Source organism: Plectropomus leopardus, chromosome 22 (genome assembly GCF_026936395.1).
Source record: "Plectropomus leopardus strain MGB_pleo_1.0 chromosome 22, ASM2693639v1, whole genome shotgun sequence".
Taxonomy (NCBI): domain Eukaryota; kingdom Metazoa; phylum Chordata; class Actinopteri; order Perciformes; family Serranidae; genus Plectropomus; species Plectropomus leopardus.
In genome coordinates this window covers 11,201,860-11,226,218 of record NC_142197.1, presented here as the reverse complement: position 1 = coordinate 11,226,218, position 24,359 = coordinate 11,201,860, and the positions used below count along the sequence as shown (strand labels likewise).

General features: G+C 39.2%; 1 protein-coding gene across 4 annotated transcripts; it reads left to right on the top strand.

The window, feature by feature from the left end:
* The first annotated feature begins 1,227 nt into the window (after positions 1–1,227).
* lrguk (leucine-rich repeats and guanylate kinase domain containing) lies at positions 1,228–23,240 on the top strand. 4 transcript variants are annotated; one of them, XM_042511595.2, is made up of 20 exons: positions 1,228–1,513; positions 1,993–2,094; positions 2,276–2,357; positions 3,157–3,257; positions 3,550–3,631; positions 4,913–5,037; positions 6,203–6,346; positions 6,658–6,738; positions 6,988–7,074; positions 8,038–8,144; positions 8,771–8,890; positions 10,710–10,806; positions 13,956–14,069; positions 15,031–15,232; positions 15,991–16,104; positions 17,174–17,334; positions 17,611–17,699; positions 18,044–18,106; positions 20,272–20,393; positions 20,952–23,240. In XM_042511595.2, the coding sequence occupies exons 1-20, from the start codon at positions 1,394–1,396 to the stop codon at positions 21,149–21,151; spliced, it is 2,313 nt and encodes a 770-aa protein (XP_042367529.2). In that variant the 5' UTR covers positions 1,228–1,393; the 3' UTR covers positions 21,152–23,240. The 4 variants fall into 4 exon arrangements, with proteins under 4 accessions (XP_042367529.2, XP_087929055.1, XP_042367530.2 ...); XM_088072929.1 differs by having other exon boundaries at positions 8,768–8,890; XM_042511596.2 differs by having other exon boundaries at positions 20,275–20,393; positions 20,952–23,239.
* The last annotated feature ends 1,119 nt before the right edge of the window (positions 23,241–24,359 follow it).

The window sequence follows — 24,359 nt, the reverse complement described above, 5'->3', positions numbered from 1 at the left end:
CAGGATGTATTTCACCTGACAGCTGTGATGTGTTGTCTGACATGGTTTGAAGCATGAAGTGCAGCATATTGGAATCAGGTAAAATAAACACAGACAACATACTACCTGAAGGCTTGTGTTGTTGTGGGCATAAATCCATTTCTGTTGGCACAGTGCAGACTTTGTAAAGCCTTGCGGTGTTATTAGTGCTATTGTGTCTACTGATGTGGAGTCCTGACGGCGGAATCCAAGTTTAACAAAAGGATGGCCCTGAAGCTGGAATTTAAAATACACGCTTGGGAACCTTAGAAGTGTCATGATGATTGATAAGTCTTTTAACACACACTAAAGTGAAGTAATTGTTGGTCTCTTGGATGCATCTGTGATGTTTGTGAACATTTTAGCCACCTATGTTTTAGTATTTTATTTTTAAAATGAACTATTTTCTCATGTTACATCTATAATTCAACTGATGATAAGTTGGTTAAATGCCATTTTAAAAATACTTTAGTAAGAGAGAACAGGGTTGATTGTCATATTTACTAGATTGTGCTCCCTAGAGGGCGCTGTTAAAAAATATTGGCAATGAATTTTTCAGTGTTGGGGTCAGAGGTCACCCTCAGGGTCATTTCATAGGTCATTTCAGGAGTAAGACACTTGACACTGAGGTGAGAGGACCTAAGTGATTTTTTCATGTCAAAATGTAAATATACAGCTTCTGTGTTCCACTGCTAGGCTTAAACACAATGGGATTGTAATAAAACAGGTTTTATTAATGAAAAGTTTGAAGGGAGACATGGTTAGTTTTTTCACGTGGTTGTCAGCCTAGTAATTAGCAAAACATTGCAGTTGGGAGCAACAAAAGATGAAATGACCCCAAAATTAACAAGAAATAAAAAAAACTAAAACTAAAAAATAGACAAGAAAATGATCTGGAAAAAAAGTTAAGTGCTTAAATGTATATGACTCCTGTAACTTAATTTTAGACATTTTCCCTAATTTTTAGAAAATAATTTTCTAAATCTAATAATTGTGGACTTTCTTTTTACTTTTACTAAAATGCTCATTGCCTTTTTTTTAAAATAGGGTTAAATACTTGTAAAATGGGTCTGAAAGCAGTGCAAGAAAGGTTTTAAGGTTTTAAAGTGTTAAATACCAGTGGATAGAATGGCCTGGGTTTGCTTACTGGGCAATTGTTGCTTTTGGGAGCAAGCGAACTACATGACCCATAATCCCTTTCACCTCCCACTTGTCTTAGCGTTGCTTGGAGACGATGGAGTGCTCTTCGTGTGGAGAGCTAACTTACTAGCTATCTGAAACACGGATATTTAGACATTTTGCCACCAAGTCCTCGCTTCAAAAGGCTTATTAATCAGTTTTAACCCTTTTGTCGCCTAATTTTCATCATGGAATTATGAAGGAAACAATGAGTCAACAGTTTTCCTCGGCGTCCCCCGGCTGCTGTCCCCCAGGGTCCCACAGTGACGCTGTCTTAGCAGAGGCTCCCAGCAGCGAGGATAACAGAGACATGGAGGTAAGGAGTAGGACACCTTAGCTGGTAAAAAGCTACGTGTACTGTGTTTTCATACATCTTAAACTTTCTCTGTTCTGGTTTGTGTCTTTCTGTAAGTGTGTGTAATTATACCAAAGTTAGTATCAGTGTAAAAGAGGTAGAGTGGCTTTATTTAAATGTAGCAGCTTCAATGAAACTTCATATTTGTTCTCTCGTGAAACAGATAAGGCAGGTAACCTTGCACAAGAGGTCTGGGGAAGTAAAACAACACAACAAGGTCAAATGGTTGATTATTTGCATTTTGTGGCAACAGTTTTAACAGCAATTAGAGCAGTGTGCATCCTTCTTAAGCATAATCTACGTGTGTTGCATGAATATGTGCTTTTAGGTGATGCTTGTAGTGGCCTCAAGCAGTGCAGGGATGTCAATAGTTCACCGCTGTAATTTCTGCATTGCTGTTTTAGTAACATACTGCATTCAATATTTTTTTCTTTAAACAGAAGGATGGTGTTTTAACTGCTGAGATGGTCTCCAGCTTCGTATCCAACCTTGGACGCTGTGGCACTGGACTGCAACATTTTTACCACCAGCTGTCTCTGCCTGTAAGATGCTTACCTACACAGACAGCATTTGTGTATAGCATTATACTGACTGATTTAACAAGACAAAGCAATCCATGACAAATATATTCACGTTGTGTCATGTTGTTTTTATTATTACAGTTTTCTCTGAAATTTCATTTTGAATTTAGTTTAACCAAGGTTGTATTTCCCTCTGCTCTAGAGTCAAAATCTGCAGGACATCTCTGTTTTATGCAATTATGTCCATCTTCAAAAGCTGGAACTGCCACACAACAAAATTAAAGGTGACTTTTTGTTATTTTTTATACTAATTAAACATCCTTAAAGGGGACCGACTATGCTTTTCCTTATTTTTAGTCATATATAATGTTAGATGTTCACAGTAAATGTGGCCAAAGTTTCCTATAATGAGGTAAAAATTTGTAAAAATTATACTCTGTTTCCAAGGTGTTTTTTTTTACTACTTTCGAGACAAGCTGACATCAGCTCGTGACAGATTTTTTAATATGGTCATCTGCTCCAGGCATGGAACTGCAATATTTACATTGCATAGCCTTCACTGCTCCTTGAAGATACATGCCAATGTAATTTCTCAGATTTTTTGAGCAATATTCCTGCTGGAGCATGTCCAGATTTCTTGAAGATTTGGAAATGGAAGCTTTTATTGGTGATTTTTCAAGGCAGAAAGTGCTCTTTTACTCCACAATCATTATCCAGCTGCAAGCTTTTTTTGGAAGGGGGGCTTTAAGAGACAGGCGGGAAACAGAGCTTCAGAGAGTCAAACAGAGTTTCAGACAGAGGGTGAATACATGTGTTCCAGGAAAGACAATATGAGAAAAATAAAGTGTTTTTTTAAATATGAAATCATGTAAACATCTTACAGAAACCCAAAAATACATGTATGAATCTGAAAATGAACATAGTAGGTCACTTTTAAACCCATTACAGACTTGCTATTTATAGAAGCCTGTGACTATGATGAAAGATGTTATTCAAATATAATTTATTCACATTTAAATATTTCACTTTTCTGATGCGTTCTTCATCCTTTGATCACTTACTCTAACTTTTCTCTACTGCTAGATTTATCCTGTGTGAGCCACATGCCCTACCTCGTCATCCTGGACGCTTCTCACAACGAAATCTCCAGCTTCTTTGGATTCCAGCAGCCCAAGAACCTAAAAGTAACGCAGGACCTTGAGCTGACAGGATAAGACCACATTTGATTGGTGGCTAGGGCTTCACTTTCTCGTGCTATTCCCTCAAGATAGGCCTGGATTTCCATAGCCCATCTGTAGTCTCTTTGAATATGCTTACAAGGCATTAGCTGCCCTTGAACGACAGTGAACTTTCACAAATTGAAAATTCCTTTCCATACTCTGTAGATCCAGTCGGAGAATTTCTTCAGTGAGATGTACTTTCATAACCTCTGCTCATACCGTGCCACTTTATATTTAACCGTTTTTTTTTTTTCAGGAGGTCAATTTCTCCCACAACCATATGACAAAAATGAAGGATTTGTCAGCCTATTCATCTCTTAGTAACCTGGATTTGAGCTGTATCCTTTTTACTGAGAGACATTCATCCATGTGCACTTGAACTTGCACAAAAGCTCCCTCTCTGTCTTTGTCTTTGCCTCTTTCTCTGTCACACACGATATATATTTTTCCTTCTGTGGCTTATGTGGCAATATTGTCTAAATTTCTTATTTTTTCTCTGAATTTTCTGGTAAGAGAAAATATTAGAGAAGTCAACTCCAGATGCACCAAATGTTCTTAACCACCCAAATCGGCTCTTACCCAGGTGTGCTCAATGATGAATCCCACCTCATCATGAAACCAAAAAAGGTTGTAAGAAGAACTTCAGTGGTAGTGAAATTGATGTTGACCTGCTTTTAAATTCACTTAAAGTAAATGTGATTTCAAGGAAATGCATTGAAGTATTAAAATTATGCATGCAAAAAGGTTTAAATAAGTCTAATAAATCAAAGTAATTTAAATAATTTAAAGGGAAAGCAGCAAGTCCTCATACTGACTGTATATATAAGAAGCTGGAACCATTAAATGGAAAAAAAAGAAAAATGACTTACACAATTTTAAAAATAGTTGCAATTAGTTTTGTAATTAATCAACTTAATGTTTTAGCTGCACTTGTATACTTTCATATGGTTTGTGTGAAAAAATCTTATTTTGTAAAGTAGTTATCAAATAATTGAAGTAGAGTGAAAAGTATAGTGTAGAAGTGGAAAGTGTCATGAGATTAAAATACTCAAGTAACGTAAAAGCTCTTCAGATTTGTACTTGAGTACAGTCCTCGAGTAAATGGTACTTCATTACATTCTAGCACTGGTCAGCAGAGGGACACACAGTAACTGAAATTACAGTCACTGGGATCAATGCAATAAGTAAAGTAGTATTTCTTTAGCCCTGAAATGTAATAATCCAATCATATATCTTTACTCTAAAACATTATCTAAATTTGATTAATTGATATTCTTGCATTTATTAAGTGTTCCTCAAATGTAAAACTTATTTTTCCATGTGCTTAGCAACAATTTGCGACTGTGAAAATGAGATGTTTTTCTCTTATCTTGGTAAGAGTGCTCTGGCCCACTCATTAAATTTTCTCCTACCTAAGAGAAAAGCAAAAATAAGAAAACATTGGTGAATCCCAAAAATCAGTGGCTAGTAACAAAAAAATAACAAATCCTAGATACGAGCAAAAATAAGAGAAGATTTGAGCGTATATTGTTTCCTGCACAAGGCCCAGTGTTGAGGAAAAATATACATAAGTGCAATATTTCCCCCTTGTGTATGATTCTTAACATGCTGATATTCAGACAACAGTTTCAGAGAGATCAGTGGTCTTGAGCGGTGTTGCAAGCTCGCCCATCTCAGCCTGGCACACAACAAGATCTCGAGGATCAGCGGCCTGGACAGACTGCCTCTCACACACCTCTGCCTTGTAAGTCTACTCTCTTGTGTAGTCAGAAATATTGAATATTGAAATGAATACATGAATTTTAAACAGAAATCTCATTTGTCTTTCTTTGCCAGTGTTTGGAAACCATTTCCGTGCACTGTTTTGCTTTGGAGGTTGTTTCCCTCCGTGTGTATTGCATCTACACACGCAAACACAGCAGGAGTTATTTTTGAGTTCTTCTTTCTTGTTGCGTGTTGTACCTCATGTATGCTAAATTTTACCTGTTTATGTTTGCCTCTCTATTCTCTTCTCTCTGTCGTTCTCTTTATGTCTCTGTTTTTGGCTGCATTTTTACATTCAGTAAAACCTTGGCCCCCTGTTCGAGAATCACCATATGGTCCAACAGCAGGCCTTTTCTCTCTCTCTCACTCTCTCTCTCTTTTGCTCTTTCTGCTTGTGTGTGTGTGTGTATGTGTGCATGCTCTGTCCTTTATCAGTGTTTCCTCATTGTCAGCAGCCATCGGTCTGGCTGTGTCTGCCCCTGTCTGTAGCTTTGCTTTGGGACCAGCTGCTGGTGTTTGAGTGAGCCTGGACCAAGTTCAGCACACACACACACACTCACTCATACCTTGTCCATCTAATCCCATCCCTGACCCCACTTCCCTCACATGCTGGCTCCCTAAACAACACAACCCTGTCAGCCGGCCTGTTTCCCAGCCCATCACAGCAGCGACCCAGAGCTTCAAGGGACCAGCGCCGTCACCCACCCCCCCACTGACAGCAGCCCTCTGCCAGGCAACATGCTTGGCAAGAGCGGGATGAGGTGTGGCCAGACAGCTAGATAACAACTTTAGTCAGTGGAAATGAAGTGAGATGCAAGCTGGGGGACCCTGACAAGGGAGTAGCGCCCAGGTCTGGTTCCTTAGTTAGTTAGCGTGCTGCGCTAGCACCTCGCCAGCTGTTTGGCTGTCAGTCGTCACCTGTCAGGATTTAGCAGAGAGAGGCAGGCCTGCCACTCAACTCAGCACTTGGGGGAGAGGAGGTTCAGGCACCCTGCAGAACGACCATGGCACGTCCTTAATATTTATTAGTGGGAAACATTGACTGTATATGAAGCTGAACTGGAAGCCACTTGTGTGTTAGTGCATATTCATGAATGTCATGTACCCGGCTCTTTAAATGTGTCCTCTCTCCTGTCCGTGTCCAGAGGGGGAACCAGCTGGAGAGGATTGAAGGGTTGGAGAATCTGAAAAGTCTGCAGGTTCTTGATTTGTCTCTGAACCGAATCACCAGTCTCTCTGGCCTCCAGAATCTCCACATACTGGGCTCCATCAGTCTGGAGAAAAATCTGGTATTGATCTAAGGGAACCTTAAGAGAGACTTTGTTTACAGCACACGTATGTCAGCCTAAATCTTGCATGGTTTAAGCCATTTTAGGGGATTAAAATTCAAAAACAAATGTAGATTTACATCACAAATCTTTTTTTTTGTTTAACATGTTTATTAAAACGATTTTGAAATATCCACAAAATAATGAGCAGACCCATTGAGTACTCTCTAATGTACAAGCAAGATTATAGTTTGACAAAAGTTGGACATTTTCTACAGATAAACTGTTATACAGGCACTGCATGAACTTGTTTTTTGGGGTTTTTTTTTTAGATAAATGACATCCAGGAGTGCAAACACATTCATGATCTTTTTCTGTTGAGGGACCTTAATCTGCTGGGAAACCCCATACAGGTAACCCAACCCTTCACTGACCACATGTTTCTACTACATTTATTTAACGTGTGGAGAAATACTGTTCATGGCAGAGATCCACTTCCCTGCATCCACATCTACTCATGCATTCTTGCCCAGCCTTTAAGCACTTAAGCTTCTATGATAACTTCCATCTGTATACGGCTTTTTACAGTTGATGAATGTTTTTGCTTGAAGTTCGGATTCAGTATGTTTTTGTAATGGATGTCATGTGAATGAAATTGGTAGGAGCAACCTGATTACAGACTGGCAGTGGTCTTCCTCCTTCAACATCTGACTGTGCTGGATCAAGATAAAGTCACTGCAGAAGAAAAGGTATCGATAAACTAGGGCTATCAAACAATTAACTTTTTTAATTAGGGTTAATTGCAGAGTTTAAGCATTTTGCATTACTAAACAGTTCTAAAGTCCATATTGACAAGGTGAAGCAATTCTTACCAGATTTTCTTGATTACTTATTAATTGACTGCAAAAACCTGCATGGGACGACCATAAAATGGTCATGTCTGTAAAGGGGAGACTCATGAGTGCTCATAGAACCCATTTTTATTCAAATAGCTTGGGGTCAGAGGTCAAGGGACTCCTGTGAAATGGCCATGCCGTTTTTCCATGTCAAAATTTACCCTACTTTGGAGTGTTATTTAGCCCCCTTTCTGGGAGGCTAGCACGGTCAGTAACACTGGATTCCTTGGATCTAGTTTTATATCATACCAGTGTCATCACTGCAGCTTTAAAACTCGGTACAGCTTCTTAAAGATGAGAATGTCGGCCGGCGATTAACACAATTAAAAAAAATAGCGTGTTATGTACGGACCTGAATCACATCGCAGCAAACGCCTTAACACTGATCGCGATAGAATAAACATAATTAATAATTCCATGACCAATTTATCCATGGCAATTTATCCCTTTGAGATACGCCATAGGCTCATTTTTGTCATTTTTGGGGTGTCAGGGAATCTTTAGGGGTAGACGGCAGGTCAGCAGTATATGCCATATAGAACTGGTATACATCATCTGAAAGAGGGGGGGACTTAAGAATCATTGGCCGCCTATTTCAGATGGAATTCTGTCCCCCTTCGCCATTTCCCGACACTATTTTGCAAGGGCACCGTTGCTGCATACTGGGCCTGGTGCTGCCTAAGACAACTGTGATTTGTTTAAAGAAATACAAACAGCCCAGAGCAGATCAAATGCCATAAACTGAATTCCACTGTTATATTTTCTATGGATGAGAGGTTTCTTATTTGATGCTTGATTACTAACCTTAAATCCCAGGTGTCAGCAGTAAACAAGTATGACCCTCCTTTGGATGTGGTGGCAGCCAGGGATCACATGACCCACCTGGTGTATCAGCTGATGCAGCCCCAGGTGCTCTATGACAGGTTGGTACAAATATGAAAGAGTTTTTAATATTCCATCCTTTTAATGATCCTCTGCTGTTCTAAATGTAAAACTTTAGATAAAACCACACAATAGATTAAGTTACTATAATGCCAACTATTAATTCTTTTTAATAAAAGGAAAAAGGATCAAACAAAATATGGACTGAGGTGAACAAGAAGGTTTACAATTAAATGTGTTGATTAATCATAATCATAAACTCCTTATGAAATCATTAATCAGGTAAGTTGCTTTCAGTTGTGTAGTATTTTATCTGCAGTATGTCTGTGTTGCTCATATTATCTACTCCCTAAAAGAAAAAAAATTAGTTCATGCATCAGCACTTTTTTTGAAAACATCCATCATCAGCAAATAAAATGCTGCAGCTACAGTCAATTTACCATTCTCCTCTGCGTGCTTCCTCGAAAGAGCACATACATATTACCTACAAGGCTCCTGTTTGTATTTACTGAAGGAAAGGCTTTCACGACTGGAGACGTTTGTGCTCTGGCTTCATGGTTTAACATACTTAACTCCTGCTCATCTCAGATGGAATGTACCTATAACGTTTATCAGAAACCTGCGTGTGCGTGTGTGTGTGTGTGTGTACGTGTTTGTCTCCAAGCAGCACTTTGCCCAGTGCGGACTCTCCGTATCCCATGCTGGTTTTGACTGGTCCTGAAGGCTGTGGGAAGAGAGAGCTGGCTCACAGGCTGTGTCAGGAGTTGAGCGAATACTTTGCCTACGGGTCAGTCTCAAACTTTCTGTGCACATTTCACATGTGTTGGTCACATGCTTAATAGTGCTTGCATTGGTACTTTAGTAAATGACTATTGATTACAGTAGATTAAACCAAAAATGCACATTGCATAGCTGTTAAATGTTGAAATAATCTACCTGCTCGAACTTTGTTAATTATCCTTTAATACATAAGCAAATTGGCTCGTTTTTTAATAAAAACATTCGAAAAGGGCGGCAAGCATCATAGAAATGGCCCCCAAAAAGCAGCATTAGCCTCTAGTGTGACATATAGCATGTATCAGGCAGCTCTTTCTAAATAATAACAATGACATAACATGGCAGTAACAATCATCCTATCATCAATGATCTGTTATACAATGGCTACCATTGTCTACTTGGAGGGTAAGGAGCTACTGGATGTCATTGTCCTCCAAATTTGCAGAGATTTTCGGTTTCTGTTCTTCTTTAAGTAAGCCAGTGAATTGTTTTTAATTTTCGCGGTGTGTTGCACACATAACATGTCATCAAAACGTCACAACCCTCCTGTCCACGGTTTCCCTTATTGGCTTTTACTTTTACACAGATGTTGATTCTGTGCTACTACCACCTTCACTGCTGGCTTTAAGGCGAAACAGCTCTGTCCCCCCATTCTGCCATCCTACCATCCATCCAGAAAGGTGGATTAATGGCACAGCATTTCTGCCTCTAACAGGCAGTTTAAAAGGGGATATTGATTGTTCATCCCTCATGTCCATACTGTTGGTGAAGCAGCCTCTTTGTAGCACAACTACACTGCAAGAAATTAGGCACAAAATTCACAGTCCTTGTTCCTCACCAAAATGTATTCTTAAGATTTTGTCACAGTTTTTTTTACTATCAAGTCACAGCACAAAAGCATCTCTTAAAACCTCAGTATTGAGGGATGACATAGACCAATAGCTATTACAACAAACATATGGCATGCGAGTGTTGTGTTAAGATAGAATTGAAAAAACCTGAAGCTGCCCTTTAGATGTGGCAGCAAAACAATGCAGCAGTATGTAGGTCAATAGTTTTATTGTCTGAAACATTCCAGAAACACAGGGTTCCTGTCCCGGCTCATTGCCCCTCTGCTGGTTCTTTTAAGTGGTTGCAGATCTGAGATTTTTCACATTTCAAATTTTTGGCTGGACCGCAGTCAGACTTTGTCTGACGTTAAGCGTGTTGTTCTGCATTTTAACATATATTTCAGGGTTGCCAACTCTCATGGTCCTGGCGTGTGATACACGCTTTCACCGTCAGTGTCACACTCTCATAACACCAAAGCAAATCTCACGCCAAAACACTGTGATAGCAGAAGTGTTGAACAATCATGTAATGCAGTGAACGACTTTGACTGTAAATACAGCCGATATTTAACAACCGAGCGGCGTTTCATTAGCACATATCAAACGAGCTTCGCCTAAAATGAACAAACAGCCAAATATTCAGTGGTGGAAAGTGATTTATTTAGACATCTACAGACTACTTTGTTTAAGTTTCAGGTTTAGTCAGACTTTGGATCAAATTGTTTAGAAACACCAGAGCGCATTGCTCTGTGTTTCATATAGCCGCTCGCGCTGAGCTCTCAGTGTTATTACAAGGAGCAAATGCAGTGATCTGGGGGCCTGGAGCCACGGGCACATTGCCTTATTTTCAACATTTAATTTAATATAAATTATCCCTTAAGTATTTCTTCATATTACTCAATGAAGTCTCTGACAGAAAAAGGTTGGGAAACACTGTGCACGGTCCAGCCATATACAAAGTTTTAACCTAGTCTTGTTTGTGTCTGTTTGTTTCCATAGAACCTGTCACACCACTAGGGGGCCCCATGTTGAAGAGGAGAGTGGAGTTGATTACCATTTTGTCAGTGAGGAAGATTTTCAGAACATGATTCACATGGTGAGTTGGGTTTTTAATTAAGCCTTTTAATACATCACATATCCAAGTAGGGACTGAATGAAAACAAAAGGTTCAAGGTTATTTTGAGTTCTGCTCTCAAGATTCAATACTTTATTGCCATATCAGTTTAGTCAATTAGAATTTGTTGCAGCAAGCTTCACACAGAGACTGAAGAAACACTCATTTTATATACATTACAAGGATAAAAACAAAAACATAAAACAAGTGAAATTCAAACCATTGAAAAAACTAATTAATACAAACATCAGTACCATTAAAACAAGTAAAATAATAAATTGAAACAAATAAGATATTAAATATAGTAGAGCCTGTGGGGGGATGAGTAGCAACATCAGCAACCCACAGATAAAGTGCGTAATAAAAACACTGTTTTACAGCCCCACGATTAAACCTATCAGATGTCCTGAAGTGCTAGATTCAGAGTGTTAAGTAGGTGCACAGCTTTGGGGCATGTACTGTTCTGAAATCTTGTTTATACTTGTCATAATGCTTCCCGAGCTTTAGTGAGAGGAAAGAAAGTTAAAATGACAGCTAGCTAGGTGTGAGGGGTCCTTTAAAGTGTTAAGGCCTTTCTTTTGTAGCCAGTCCAGTCTCCTCCAAATATGTGATAAGTCCAAATGATCATATTTGATCAAGCACTGCAATCTTTCCTCCCTCAAACACACAGCAAAAAAGGTGACACACAACATGAGCCACACCAAGTCGCCATAGTATGGCGCCATCACAAAATAATCTAGTGTTATAAATTACTTCTCACCACGAGTTAATTAAATGTATGAAGGGGGTTTTAAAAACTTTTTGCATGTGCTTAATTCACATAACTCCCTCAGCAAGTTTCAAATTGAATTCACTCACTGGCCTTAATGACTTCAGTAGTTGAGAAAATTAGTTTCACTTGGATTGATTGATTTTACTTTAACTGGTTGATATTTCAATTAGCAAAGATACACATACTTGAATTGAGCCTTTTTGATGAGGTGTAATGGCTGTATTAATTAGAAATAAAAATAAGGATGACTCATCACAGCATCTCCCACAACATTTGCAATGCAAGTGACAGAGCTAATGGTTTTAATATCATAAATATGCAGATTTTGGTCAAATATAAAATACACCTATTTTCTTTGAGGATCGGGATCTATCAGAGTCCGATTTTGTTTACACAGTCTGTTTTTGTTTTAATCAAAAGCAACTGGATCTCATTCACTACACCAACATTTTTCTTCCTGAGTTGGAAAAATGGGCGCAGAGGTCTTGGAAACATTTGTTTTCCATCTTGTCCTCCTTGTCAAGCTGCCTGTTATGTAAGCATGGCGGGGGTATGATGGATAGAGGTCTGGGTCACGTAATGATTTACACAGCGACGGCTTTGATGCTGGAATTGATTCCTTTTGTGTAGTCCAACAGAGGAAGTGGATCAGGTTAACTTTACAGTCTGTCCCTCCTTCTACTTGATTTGTCCATTCTTCTTCTTCACCCTCCATTCTTCTGTTGCCAGCGATGTGGTTTATCGCTGTCATGTCCTCCCTTCATGCTCTCGTCTTTCACGTGTCAGCTGCCCTCTTCCTCTTCACTCCTTTTTCCCCTCAGATGTGATTTTCGGTAACTACGCAGTCATAACCTCTTGAACCCACTTCTTGTGACTGTTCAGAATTAACCCCAATCAGCGGTCGTTGGTACTTATTTTACTCCTTACTGTGATGTAAACACAAGGCACACCTGCTGTGCAATTTTGTCTGAATAGCATCTGACACTGGTTATATGTAGTCAGAAGAATTATGTTTGTAAGTGAACATTTTAATGCCTCTCAGTTGCCAATTTAAGACGGTCCAGGACACACAAAGATGTTAGATGGAGCTTAAATCTCTGTTTGACCTTGTACCTCCAAGAGAAACATTGTGTGTCTTGTATAATTATCATTACAAAGTAACTAAATTCTATAGTTAATGAGTTTTCTCTATGTTATAAGCCTTTTTATACCACCAGTCATATTGTGTGCATGTCTTATAGGCAGAGAGGACAGAGTTAGGACAGTTTTTATCAGGTGAAAAAAACAAAATGATGCAAAGTAATATTACCCACTTAGATTATTTTGTTGGCATGCACTTCACTGCTACTGACTCCACATACAGTATGGCAATTTAGTTGACAGGCCAGGCCGATTCAACATTTATTTTGCCAAAGTCTGGGCCCTTTAGTTGCTGTGATTTAAAAGGTAAAATTATGCAAAACCAAACAACACTTTAAAGAGGGCCTATAACGTTTTGACATATTTTCTGTCATACATACAATGTTAAAGCATTGGATGTTTGTACTTGTGGCCAAAGTTTTAATTGCTAAAGTAAACATATGTAAAAGTAATCCCTGCGAACAAAAACGTCAGGCTGTAGAATGTTCTGAATTCTCTGTTTCCAACCTTTTTTTCTACTTTTGAGACAATCATACATCAACTTGTGACAGATTTCTTTATATGGTCATCTTCACCATGTGTTACTGCAAGTGTTTACGTTATGTAGCCTACACGGCTATGTCATGTGAACATCAAGGACACATGTAATCCTGGTAGCTAATGTTGTCAATTTCTCCCCGATTTAGGATTGTATTTCCTTTGAAACATGTCCAGTTGTGGATATTTTGGTTTAGGAGCTTTTATTGGTGATTTTGTCATGGTACAAAGGGCTGCTATACTATACAATGTTACAGTCATTCTCTGGCTGCAAGCACAGTGCTACATAATAGCTAAACATGTTATCTTGGTTGCTGATTTTTTTTATTTTCACTTAAAACAAAAAACAAGAATGTTTTAGTAGTTTAGTGTTATAAATTATTCTGTTGAACTAAAACTTACCACAAAGCCAGCAGACAAAAGGTTAGGGGTCATGTGTGAGAAGTAACAAAGACAGCGCTGACCTGACCACCAGTGTTAAAAGTTCAGTTCACAGGTGGTCAAATGACTTAAGGTTGTTAATCTTGACTGAGCATGCTGGGGTCGTGTTTGTATGTCAGATATTATGTCCACTTCAGGAGATAAATGGAGCTCATAACTGTGTGTGAATAGTGGAGCAATAAAGTGGAGCAATAAAATGTTCTTTCATTCTTTCCCCTCATAACCGGAAATTGCCTCTTAGGGTAAGTTTATCCAGACCATGCAGTACAGGGGTCACCGCTACGGTCTGACCAGAGACGCCTTAGAGGATGTTGCCAGAGAAGGACTCGCCTGCTGTGTGCATATGGAGCTCGAGGTGTGTACAGAAACCTCTTGTTGAGCTGACTGATACCATATGTGGTCAGAAGACTGACAGACCTAGCAACATAGAACCCTTTAAAGGTCTTGCAGTTATTACATTTACAATAAATGTGTCAGCTAGTTCAATTACATTCAGAAGTTATTATAAACAGAATATATGCAATTTTAAGTTTATTTAGTATAGCACCTGTCATAGAGAAAGGTCACAACTGACCCTAAAAACATACAGAAGTACAAACACAAAACAGTGTTCACATACAAAGACAGGAATGTGCATACAACTTCTTTTTGCCAGCATTAAAAAAGGTCTTAAAGTGTCTTAGATTTCAAATGTCTTTAGCTGCAGGAGCCTGAAAATGTTTTTGCCTTCGATAATTCATTTACAGAAAATTGAGCAGCCTAAAAAAAAAATCTAACACAATCAGTGAAATTGGAAAATGACTTATTAGAAATGTTTTATTACAAGGTAAAATCTCTTGCTTTATATTTCTTGTTCACCTTCATATCACCTGCAGCTGTCTCAGCTAAAACCATACGTACGCCTGGTCTGACAAATGCGTTTGATGCACACATTTTCCCTGTGCATGGACCTTTTCATATTAGAAAATTTGAATTGTCTTGGGAAAAGCACAGGTGACACTGACAACACGAACAATGGCCTCAGTTCCATTAAGTTTCCCAGTAAGGTATCCCAGTGAGCCTGCATGCACAATAACAGGGCCTCCCCTAAATAGAAGCTATCATTAATGGAATTGAATACACCTGTGCATTTTCTGCTTTGACATGGCAAAATGTCTGCTGTGAAAAAGGTCTTTTCTTTATTTATGAATACCAGTATGGTTGTGTGGGGAAAAGCACACGCATACATGGCTTTTGTGCATCTGCATCATCTATACATGTGGTCCTTGGTCAACAGCCTTTTAACAGAACGGCAACCTTTCTGTGCTGTCTCACAGGGTGTGTTCAGTCTGAAGAACAGCCACTTTGAGCCTCGATACATCCTACTCATCCCCACCCAGATGGAGAAGTTCATGGGCCACCTGAAAAACTGTGGTCTCTACACGGCAGCACAGATTGACATAGTGATGTCACGTATTGAGCTCTACGCCAGCACCAACAGACAGCGATTGGGATTCTTCGATAACGTTATTCCCTGCGGTACATTAAGAAAACACTTTTTCATTCAAGTCTTTTTTATTGTGACATGGAATGTATTCATTCATGCTGTTTGATGCTGTACTTGTTGATTTAAGTGTGCATGACAGAGGATAGTAATGGTAATTTTGTATCCCCTAGTGTCTAATTGAATTCATTTTACAGTTTAGTTAATTAAAATTTAATTGTATTACAAAGTGTAATTATAAATATTCACAATGCATTTTCAACAAGTCTTTAAGCTAAAAAAAATGACTTAATTGATTCCCAGGGGAGAAATATTCTTTCTACATATTCAACCTTTGAATATGTGCAAGTTTTTGCGGTTACTGCTCCATTTACAGGCAGTTTGTCATAGTAGTGCCTCAGAGAGCTAGAAAAAAAAGCCCTGCATTACCCTGGTTTAGAGCAGTGTCATTGGTATAGCCTTGGATAAATTAAAACACTTCACTAAAATCCATACAATACACTTTCAATCCAATTACCACATGTATTAAGGGCACGTAGCCGCAGAATAGCAGTGTTTATCATTCCCTCATGAAAGCACTCAGACACGTTAGCTGTTTTCTTAATGAGATGAACATACAGGGAGCACAGAACCTCATCACTTTTATGTACTGCTAGCTGGCGCCTCATTACACTAAGGTCATCATTCCCATATCTTTGATTCATTACTGTTTGATGGGAGATGCATTGGCTCCATTCACAACCAGATTTTCTGTGTCGTGGCGTGTGGTTGCATGTGTTGGATGTGTGTGTAGATGACTGGGAAGAAGCCTATCGGACACTGAGGCAGGTGGTGAAGGAGTACCTGTTACTAGAGGAGCAGGAGGACAGAGAAGACAACACAGGTTCCCCTGACAACACTGCCACAGGTGTGTGTTTGTTTGTTCTGCTCATCATTAGCAGGCGCTAAGTGTCAGAGCTGATTTTTTTAAAGCAAGACTCTGGGTGCAAAGTGCACCTTGCGCAGCTTTCGCCTTTGATTTTTTTTTTAAAGAGGCAATCCACCATTTTTTTTTATGTCATTTATTATTAACAGGAAGTATTACTGAAAAAAAATGTATTTAATCTTCTGTGGCCCTGGAGAAACTTTATTAAGTTCAAAACATACACCAAGACCATGTCATCCACACTAACACATTTTCATTTTAAGACTGTTTTCTAATTGGTGACTGCTACCAGTAGAACATGCACCCTGTTTAGTCCTTGGCAACGGGTCAGGGTTACAAGCTGAGGCTGCATGTCATCTCGTCTTGCTCTCTCTAATTTCTGTCACTCTACAGCTGTTCTATTAAAAAATTAAGCAATAAAATCATTTATAAGCTTACACTTAAATTGAGAAATAAAATACAATACAAGCCATTAAAAGAATCTTTTAAAGCCTTTTAAAATGAAAATAATCTCCATACACACAAGCGTTTTAGCACCATTCCAGAAATAATCTCTGTCTATACTAAAATGCCTGAAAACACACTGCACTGAAACAATCATTAAAACGGCCCGCAAAATGCTGAGGGACTGATAAATAAAATTCATTGAGTTGGCAGCACTTGAGTATCCCAGCCTGGGTAGGAGTCAGTTTTTTGTTATCCTTTTGTATTGCAAGCTGGAGTTGTGTGGAGGTTCAAAAGATGTTTGCATTTACCACACATGAAGGGCCTATAGAAATATGCTTTTGGTTGCACTATAGGATATCTAAAATTCTGTGTTTTTGCTAGGAATTTGAATATTAAATCGCTGTCCCTAAACATCAACAATAATTAACAATTATTAAATAACAATAAAGTTAATTTGGTGTTGTCCAAACAGAAAAGTCGTGTTGGTTTCTCTGTATACATGCATGCACACTGTAGATCCATATTGTTCCCATATGTTCTGTATGCTGCAACCACATGGCATTATATAGTATTGAAACACAGTGTCTGTCTCTTTCTCTCACAGGTCACGAGCCAGACGAGAAACTACCCTCACCACCCCTGTCGAGGTCAGGATCAGGCTCACTCACGTCACACTCTGCCACAGCCCTCGACCCCTCTGATCCGTCTTACAGAATCTATTTCACCAAGATCCAGGCAGAGCTCAGCCCTCAGAAGAGCCCCGCTGTGAGTAACAAGATGTCTGATGAAAAATTTATTGGTAATGAAGACTGTAAGTGAATGTTAAACAGACATCCCGACTCCAACAAAATTATGGGAAAATAATCCTTGCTGCCATACATCATTACTCAGCCATCCCATTTTCTTCCCCTTTTTCCAATATCTCCTCTCCCCTTTAATCACTCCTATATCTCACCTGCAACTCCTGTACGTCTCCCATCTTCTCACCTTCCTCCCTCTTCTCAACTCCTCCTCCTCCATCTCTCTCTCTCCCCTCTGCAGGAGCTAGCGTCCATCAGGAGGCGTGAGCAGCTGGTGAGAGAGGCTATAGTGGGGAAGAGTCCAGGGGTCTACAGCCAGCTCTTCAAAAGGTTCATTATAAGTAGCGCACACTCCACTGCTCTCTGATGCTTAATTTCAAGTGCGCTCTCTCAGCTGGGCCAAATTGCTTCAAATTGTGCACTTGTCCTAACTGCGTTTTGATGGTTTGTTTTGGGTTATTGTTTGACCTTCAGGGTGAAGTGGCAGGTGGCCACATTATTTGAATCTGAGTGTTTGTTCATATGATGAGCTTGCGTAGTGGCACTCTGCTCTCAATGGTCCTAAAATATACCTGTCACCATTTATGACCACACTAAATCTGAGTGAAAAAATCAGTGTGAAATTGCTTTTCCGTGATTTAGACTTTTGAATTTTATTTTTTTGTTTACCTCAGCTCTGCGCCAACAGCACCGTCATCGCTGCAGAATCCTGATGCCCATTTTAGTGAGGACAGCAGGTAAGAACACATACACACAAGAGCACCATGCAAACAAGCGCTCTCACTCTACCAGTGCAGTCAAAAGTGTTAAGTAAGGCCAGATGTTACTATATGAGATTATTTTAATGGGTGCCAAATTATCTGCAGAGGTCTATATTCCTCTGCAGATTCTAAATATTCTAAAGTAACAAAAAACACAACAATTCTTATTTTCAGGTGATTAAACATTAAAGATAACATGCTTCGTATATTATATTCCATTTTCGCCAATATATCCCCTTAAATCCTACACTCTGGACCTGAGATGAGGTGAGAGAATCCAGATGCAGTCTTGCAATTTCATAAAAACTATCTGAAGATTTAGGAGCAGGAAACTGCTTTTGTAGCAGTATTCTCTGTGTCCCCAGGCATGATTTTACAATTTATGTTCACTTTCATAGAGCTCATTGTGCTGGTACAAGCCATGTGGGGACAAATCTGAATGCACATGCATAGACACACACTTGCTTACACACAAATACACTCACCAATTAATTCTGATTTTATAGCTTTTTGACTCCCCTGTGTGAACTCTCAATAAACAGGCATACTGCACAAATATGAATTTAATCAGACATTGACATGGTATGTGTGTGTGTTGTGCATGTAACAACACACAAGCTTTTTCTCACAGGTACAAATTAGCATCAATTTATTTTATTACTCTCCAAAGAAGGCATTTAAGATACATATAGAGATACAGTATGCGTTCAGTCAAAACCAAATTGCTCCCCTTCGGGGTTCATGTTCACGAAAAGGGAGTTTCACCAAACTTTTTGAGAATCTACAGGTTCTGTCAGCACCGTCTGAGTAATACATGCCCCCAGTACGTACTGTAAGCATTACTCAGCCCTTCAGAATTTCTATAGAGGATTCCAGACATCTGTCTACTTGTTGGCAATGCTCTCAATAGGGATGTGTCTTTACTTGTGTGTGTCTGTCTCACATATATTAACAGAGGATCCTTTTGTATTTTATCTGACAGGATTTTTGCGTGTGCATGTTTGTGACCATGTGTGCCTGTGTGTGTGTGCATCTAGTATCAGAAATGACAAATGGCAAAACTCTATACCTGTGTGGTTTATTAAAGGCACCGTACATATTTTTCCTCTTACCTGTAGCACTGTTTATCCATTTACATAGATTGTTTTGGTGTGTGTTGCCGATTGTTGGAGATATTGACCGATGAGATGTCTGCCCTCTCTCCAATGTAATAGAAGTAGATGACATTCAGCTTGTGGTGCGCAAAGCACCAAAAATACATCTGAAAAACTCAACAGTAATTTTTCTTTTCAGAAATCATGACTCCATTACCCAAGATAATCAGTAGACCTTTTTGTGAGAAGTTTCATACAGGAACTATTTTCTCTCTAACGAACTACACCCACTACTTCTGTATCACCATGCAGAGGTCATGAGAGCATGAGATGTAAAGGTCAGTAATGTCCTCCTGGACTGAGTCGTAACGTTTGCTAGCTCATAGGTGCTAGGTGAGCTGGCAGTGGATGCACGCTTCCCTCTGCACAGTGATGTGGTTGACAGGCGTAGTTTGGTAAAGAGAAAATAGCTCTGGCATGAAAAAACTCAAAACAAGTTCTGTGGATTATCTTGAATAACATGATTAGGATTTCTGCAAAGGGACTTGGAGAGAAGACAAACATCTCTACGGTCGATATCTCCAACACTCTGCAACTCACACCAAAACAATCTAGACTGATAAACAGCAATACAGGTGTCACGGTCTGCAAGCCAGCCGTAACACAGGAAAAAGGGAAAAATATGCAGTAATAATAGTTATCTCCAAATGAATCGCTCATTATGGATATTGTGGCGTATGATCAACAAAAATGTCAATATGTCCAGCTCTGTCGGGCCCTCTTGGCGTTCCCAGTATGATAAAACCTCCAAAAGAACATTTTGCTAAATTTTCTCCAGCAGAAGCTTCCTGCTGTCTATTTTTTGTGTTTTTCCCACTTCACCACCGGTTCTTTTAACAACCTATTTTTTGTTTCAATGCACACATCACACTTACTCCCTGCATGAACTTCTTCCTTCCTTTTACTCTCGTCGACCATCTCTTTTCTCCCTCACCCTCTGTGGTTTGTCTTTGCCTCTGTCCCTTCTTTTCCTCCTTTTTCTCCAAGCAGCTTAGATGGGTCTCGTGCCAGTTCAGCTCTGACTGTGCCCAGTTCAGCTGGAGCCTTGTCTGGTTCAGCGGAGCCACTTGATAGGTCTGTCCTTGGACACACCTTGGAAACACTCAAAGGTTGTTATTTATTTATTTATTTTATAATTTTACGACATTCATGTGTTATGTATAAATAGCAAAAGGAGGAGAAATTTATAATTGGCTAGAGGCCAGGGAAAGAAGACTAGCAGTATTTTGCCTGCTTATTATGCTTAAAGTTTTAATGATTTTCCAAACCATGCAAAAAAACATTTTCATGTGTCGTGCATTTTATGGTTTAAAAACAGACTGTATATCATCAAAATAGTTCATCTGATTATAAGACAAATAAAAGCTGGCTGTATTAAGTTTAGCCCTTTGAAACCTGGATGTACATCCATTTGTCTTGTTCTGCATTCAGACACCTTTCACAGATATTTAGACCTTTAAAACCTGAGCCAAAAGGTGTAATTTTCTTCAAAAACATTAGAAAAGGACATTTTTTTTCAGTTTTTGTTAAGCTACTCTTTGCCTATTCCATTTTTGAAGGAAATCAAGCAGATTTGCTCAAGTTTCAAATGTTTAAAAGATTTGTTGATGTGTTTCCATCTATGCTTGTATCATGTAACATTCTCATTTCATACCTCATGGCAATAGACCAGACTCCTGAACCCACCACCCGTCCAGGCGCAGATCAGCAAGCCTTGGCAGTGTCTCCCTCCTCTGATGGACGTCCCGGATCCAACGTCAAGCCCATTCTGCCACCAATCCCCACCGGGCGCAAGACCCCTGCATCACCCAGCCCGGCTCCATCACCCAGACCTCAGACACAGCAGTCTGTGAGGGAGGAGGTTTAGACAGGAGGGGGAGCTTTCAAGGTTTTAGGGTGTCTGAATTATACCACAATTGTAAATGTTCAAAGTCACTGGTTTTTAAAGAATACGCCATAGAAATAGAGTAGAACAGACATCCCCATTTAAAGAAATGCAGCAGGATGGTCAGAGCGTAGACATTTTTACGTGTACTATTACCACATTTTAGTGAGCTAACTTGCTCACTTTACTCACTGAGGTGAGGTTTACGGCCAAATGAGCACTGTGGAAGTACATTTTTAATTAACTTTTAAAATATTGCTGTAACTATTATTTCCCTGTTTTTTTTACCATTTATTTTGTGTTTGTTGAAAACTGTAAATGACAAAATGTAAATGCCTCTGAAGAAAAGTGAGAGACGCTGCTCAGTGGACAGATGAGAGGCAGAGAGAGACTGCAGAAATAAACAGCATGCAGATCTGCATATTTTCACATCTGTCTCAGTGAATTAAGGGTTTATTTTGACCACAAAAGAGTTGGTGATTGTTGAAGCAGTGGATTAACCAATTGGATTTTCATGTCAAGTTTGAATGAAGTGTGCTTAACAATGAGTTAACATGACAATCAAGCTAATGTTAGTGTTAGGGGTTAGCAAAGCCCATTTGGATTAGCTTATGGTTGTATTTTCTGTTTAACAAGAAAATAAGGGTAAGAATAGGCCAAAATGGAGTTTCAAAATTGAGAACTCTGTCTGTAAAGTAGCAATCTCTGCAGTATCATGTTCCTACCCATACCCACACCTGACCAATCGCAAGCAGCGTCATCGATTGCGTGCACCCTGATTGGCAGGCACAGCTTTTAATCATGACGTCAGATGCTTTTTATTGCATTAAATAACTAATTAACATTCAACTCATCAGAAAATCAAACACTTGAACAAACATCAGGGTGATAAGAACTACCTAAAATGACAGAATCCATCTTTGGGCAAAATTAATTTGACATGTACTTTGATCTTTTAGTTTGGCTTACGTCCCATTCTTTAATATTAAGTGGGCGGGGTTTATGACCTGTACTGCAACCAGCCACCGGGGTTCTTTGAGATGTTTTGTCTTCATGTCATCCATCTTTAAATGCAGTATGTTTGAAACTAGTGAGTTTAACGCACTTTAGAACCCCACTGACGTGTGTTCTCACCTTAACAACAAATAATCTCAATTTTCTTATGTAATAATCAAATGTCCACGGCAAACATTTCAATGTCTGTTCTATTGTTATTTTATTGTTATGGAATACAATTTATTAACTGCAGATTAAATGAAATGAAGTCAGTCACTTAGTATATGTGTAAAAGGTACAGAAAATAAAAGTCTGGCTTGTTAAATTAAAACAACATCAGAAGTCTTTACCTTCAGCAGTTACAGTCAATAGCAAAACCACACACTTGTTGCTATTTAACCACTAACTACACAGATTGTTATGTGATGTCCAAGCCAAACATTTGAGGTTAAATTTCACTGTCAGCACTTGTCTTTTCCTGTGAGCTGTTACTCGTGCCTCAGCACGTCTCGATCTTTTGCACTCGCTTTACACATGATAAGTGATGGTGTTAGTGATCATATATATATAACATGACTACAGTATAATTATAGGCAACGTTGTGCTTTTCCTCTTTGTAGTGTATTACTGGCTCGAGGGTATACAGTGTTGACACACAATATGATTCAGGCTCACACACAGAGTGACAAGCATGTCTTTCTGGCATGATAAATATAGTAGTGTTGTTAAAGACAACAGCTCTGTTTGTTTTTTCTCATTTTAATGTGTTCAGATTCCTGACTAGAGGAGGTTCGTCTTGGAAAAAGTTCATGTCTACAAAGTATGTGGTTCACGTCATGTTTTATGAATGTAGCATTAATTTTCCTGACAGTGAAGTGGCATTATATTTCCTACTGTTCAGTAATCTCATCAAATGGGATTCACCATTGACATCCAGATACTGATCTTTTATATGCAGCATGGAGCTCTTGTCATTTGATGATAAATACATCATTAATCTTTATCTCCTCTGATGGGATTATTTATTCAACTGGAAATGCATTCATATGGAAGTTGTTGACAGGTATTAAACAGTGAGGCATCACAAACAACTTAGTGTGTTTGTGTCAGATTGCGCGTGTGTATGTGTGTGTGTGTGTGTGTGTGTGTGTGTGTGTTTGTGTGTGTGTGTGTGTGTGTGTGTTGCCCACAGCCATGCGTGCATCCGTGTGTTTGTGAATTTTTCACAGTGTTCATTTTGATTCATTGTAAATTGAAATTGTCAGCTGTCACAGATGTATGCATTGCTTATTTAACTGGTGCCTCAGCTGGTGTGCCTGTAGGTGCATGTGGATGTGCGCATACAGTACAGTGTGCATGCAGAGATCCTGCACGCATACACACACACACACAAAACACACCTGGCCATCCATCACTGTCTGTCTTCCTCTCAGGCAGCAGATGTTGCAACACTGCCATAATTCTTTGGCAGTTTGAAACCAGACAGTGTCTTTTGGGCCCCTGGGGTCTAACCTACTTACACCGCAGTCTGCACCCCTTACTATAGCTTATCATTGACTAACATGTTGTCTTCCTGTGCATTAACATAACACTGGATGTAGCTTTGTGCATGATAAAGTTTGCAAAAGCCTTTAAGCCTGTTTAAAGAGAAGTATCATGAGGTAGTGATAAGAAGATGAGTGACAGGGACTTTCACTTCTTGTCATTGTGGATGTGTCAACATGTTAACCCTCTGACGATCCACACTTACAGTAATGCATGCCTTTGTCTCTGCTTGTCAATCTATTTGTCACGCATCTGGTTGTGTCTGTCTTTGTACCTGTTCACAGTGCTAGATTGCAAGACTACAGCAGCTACTGCAGCCTATTTATCAAAAATGTTTTGACTGAATAAAAAACACTATATGGTAAATCCAGTGGTTACATATTTTCAGCGATCTAGCGATGTAGCTTGTGCATTAAACATGCGGTAGTCTGTAATAGCAACAGCTGAATTTCTCTCTCTCTGCCACTTTCTATGCATCAACCATAAACTGTCACAAAACATCGTACATAACAAAAAAAAGTTTAAACAACAGTATGCGTGCACAACACACCAACCACTCGTCTCCCCTCACTTCACCAGCTGCTGAAAAATAAACATGTCACACAATTTCATTTAGACATAACTCCTCCAGACAGCCACACTTTTCACC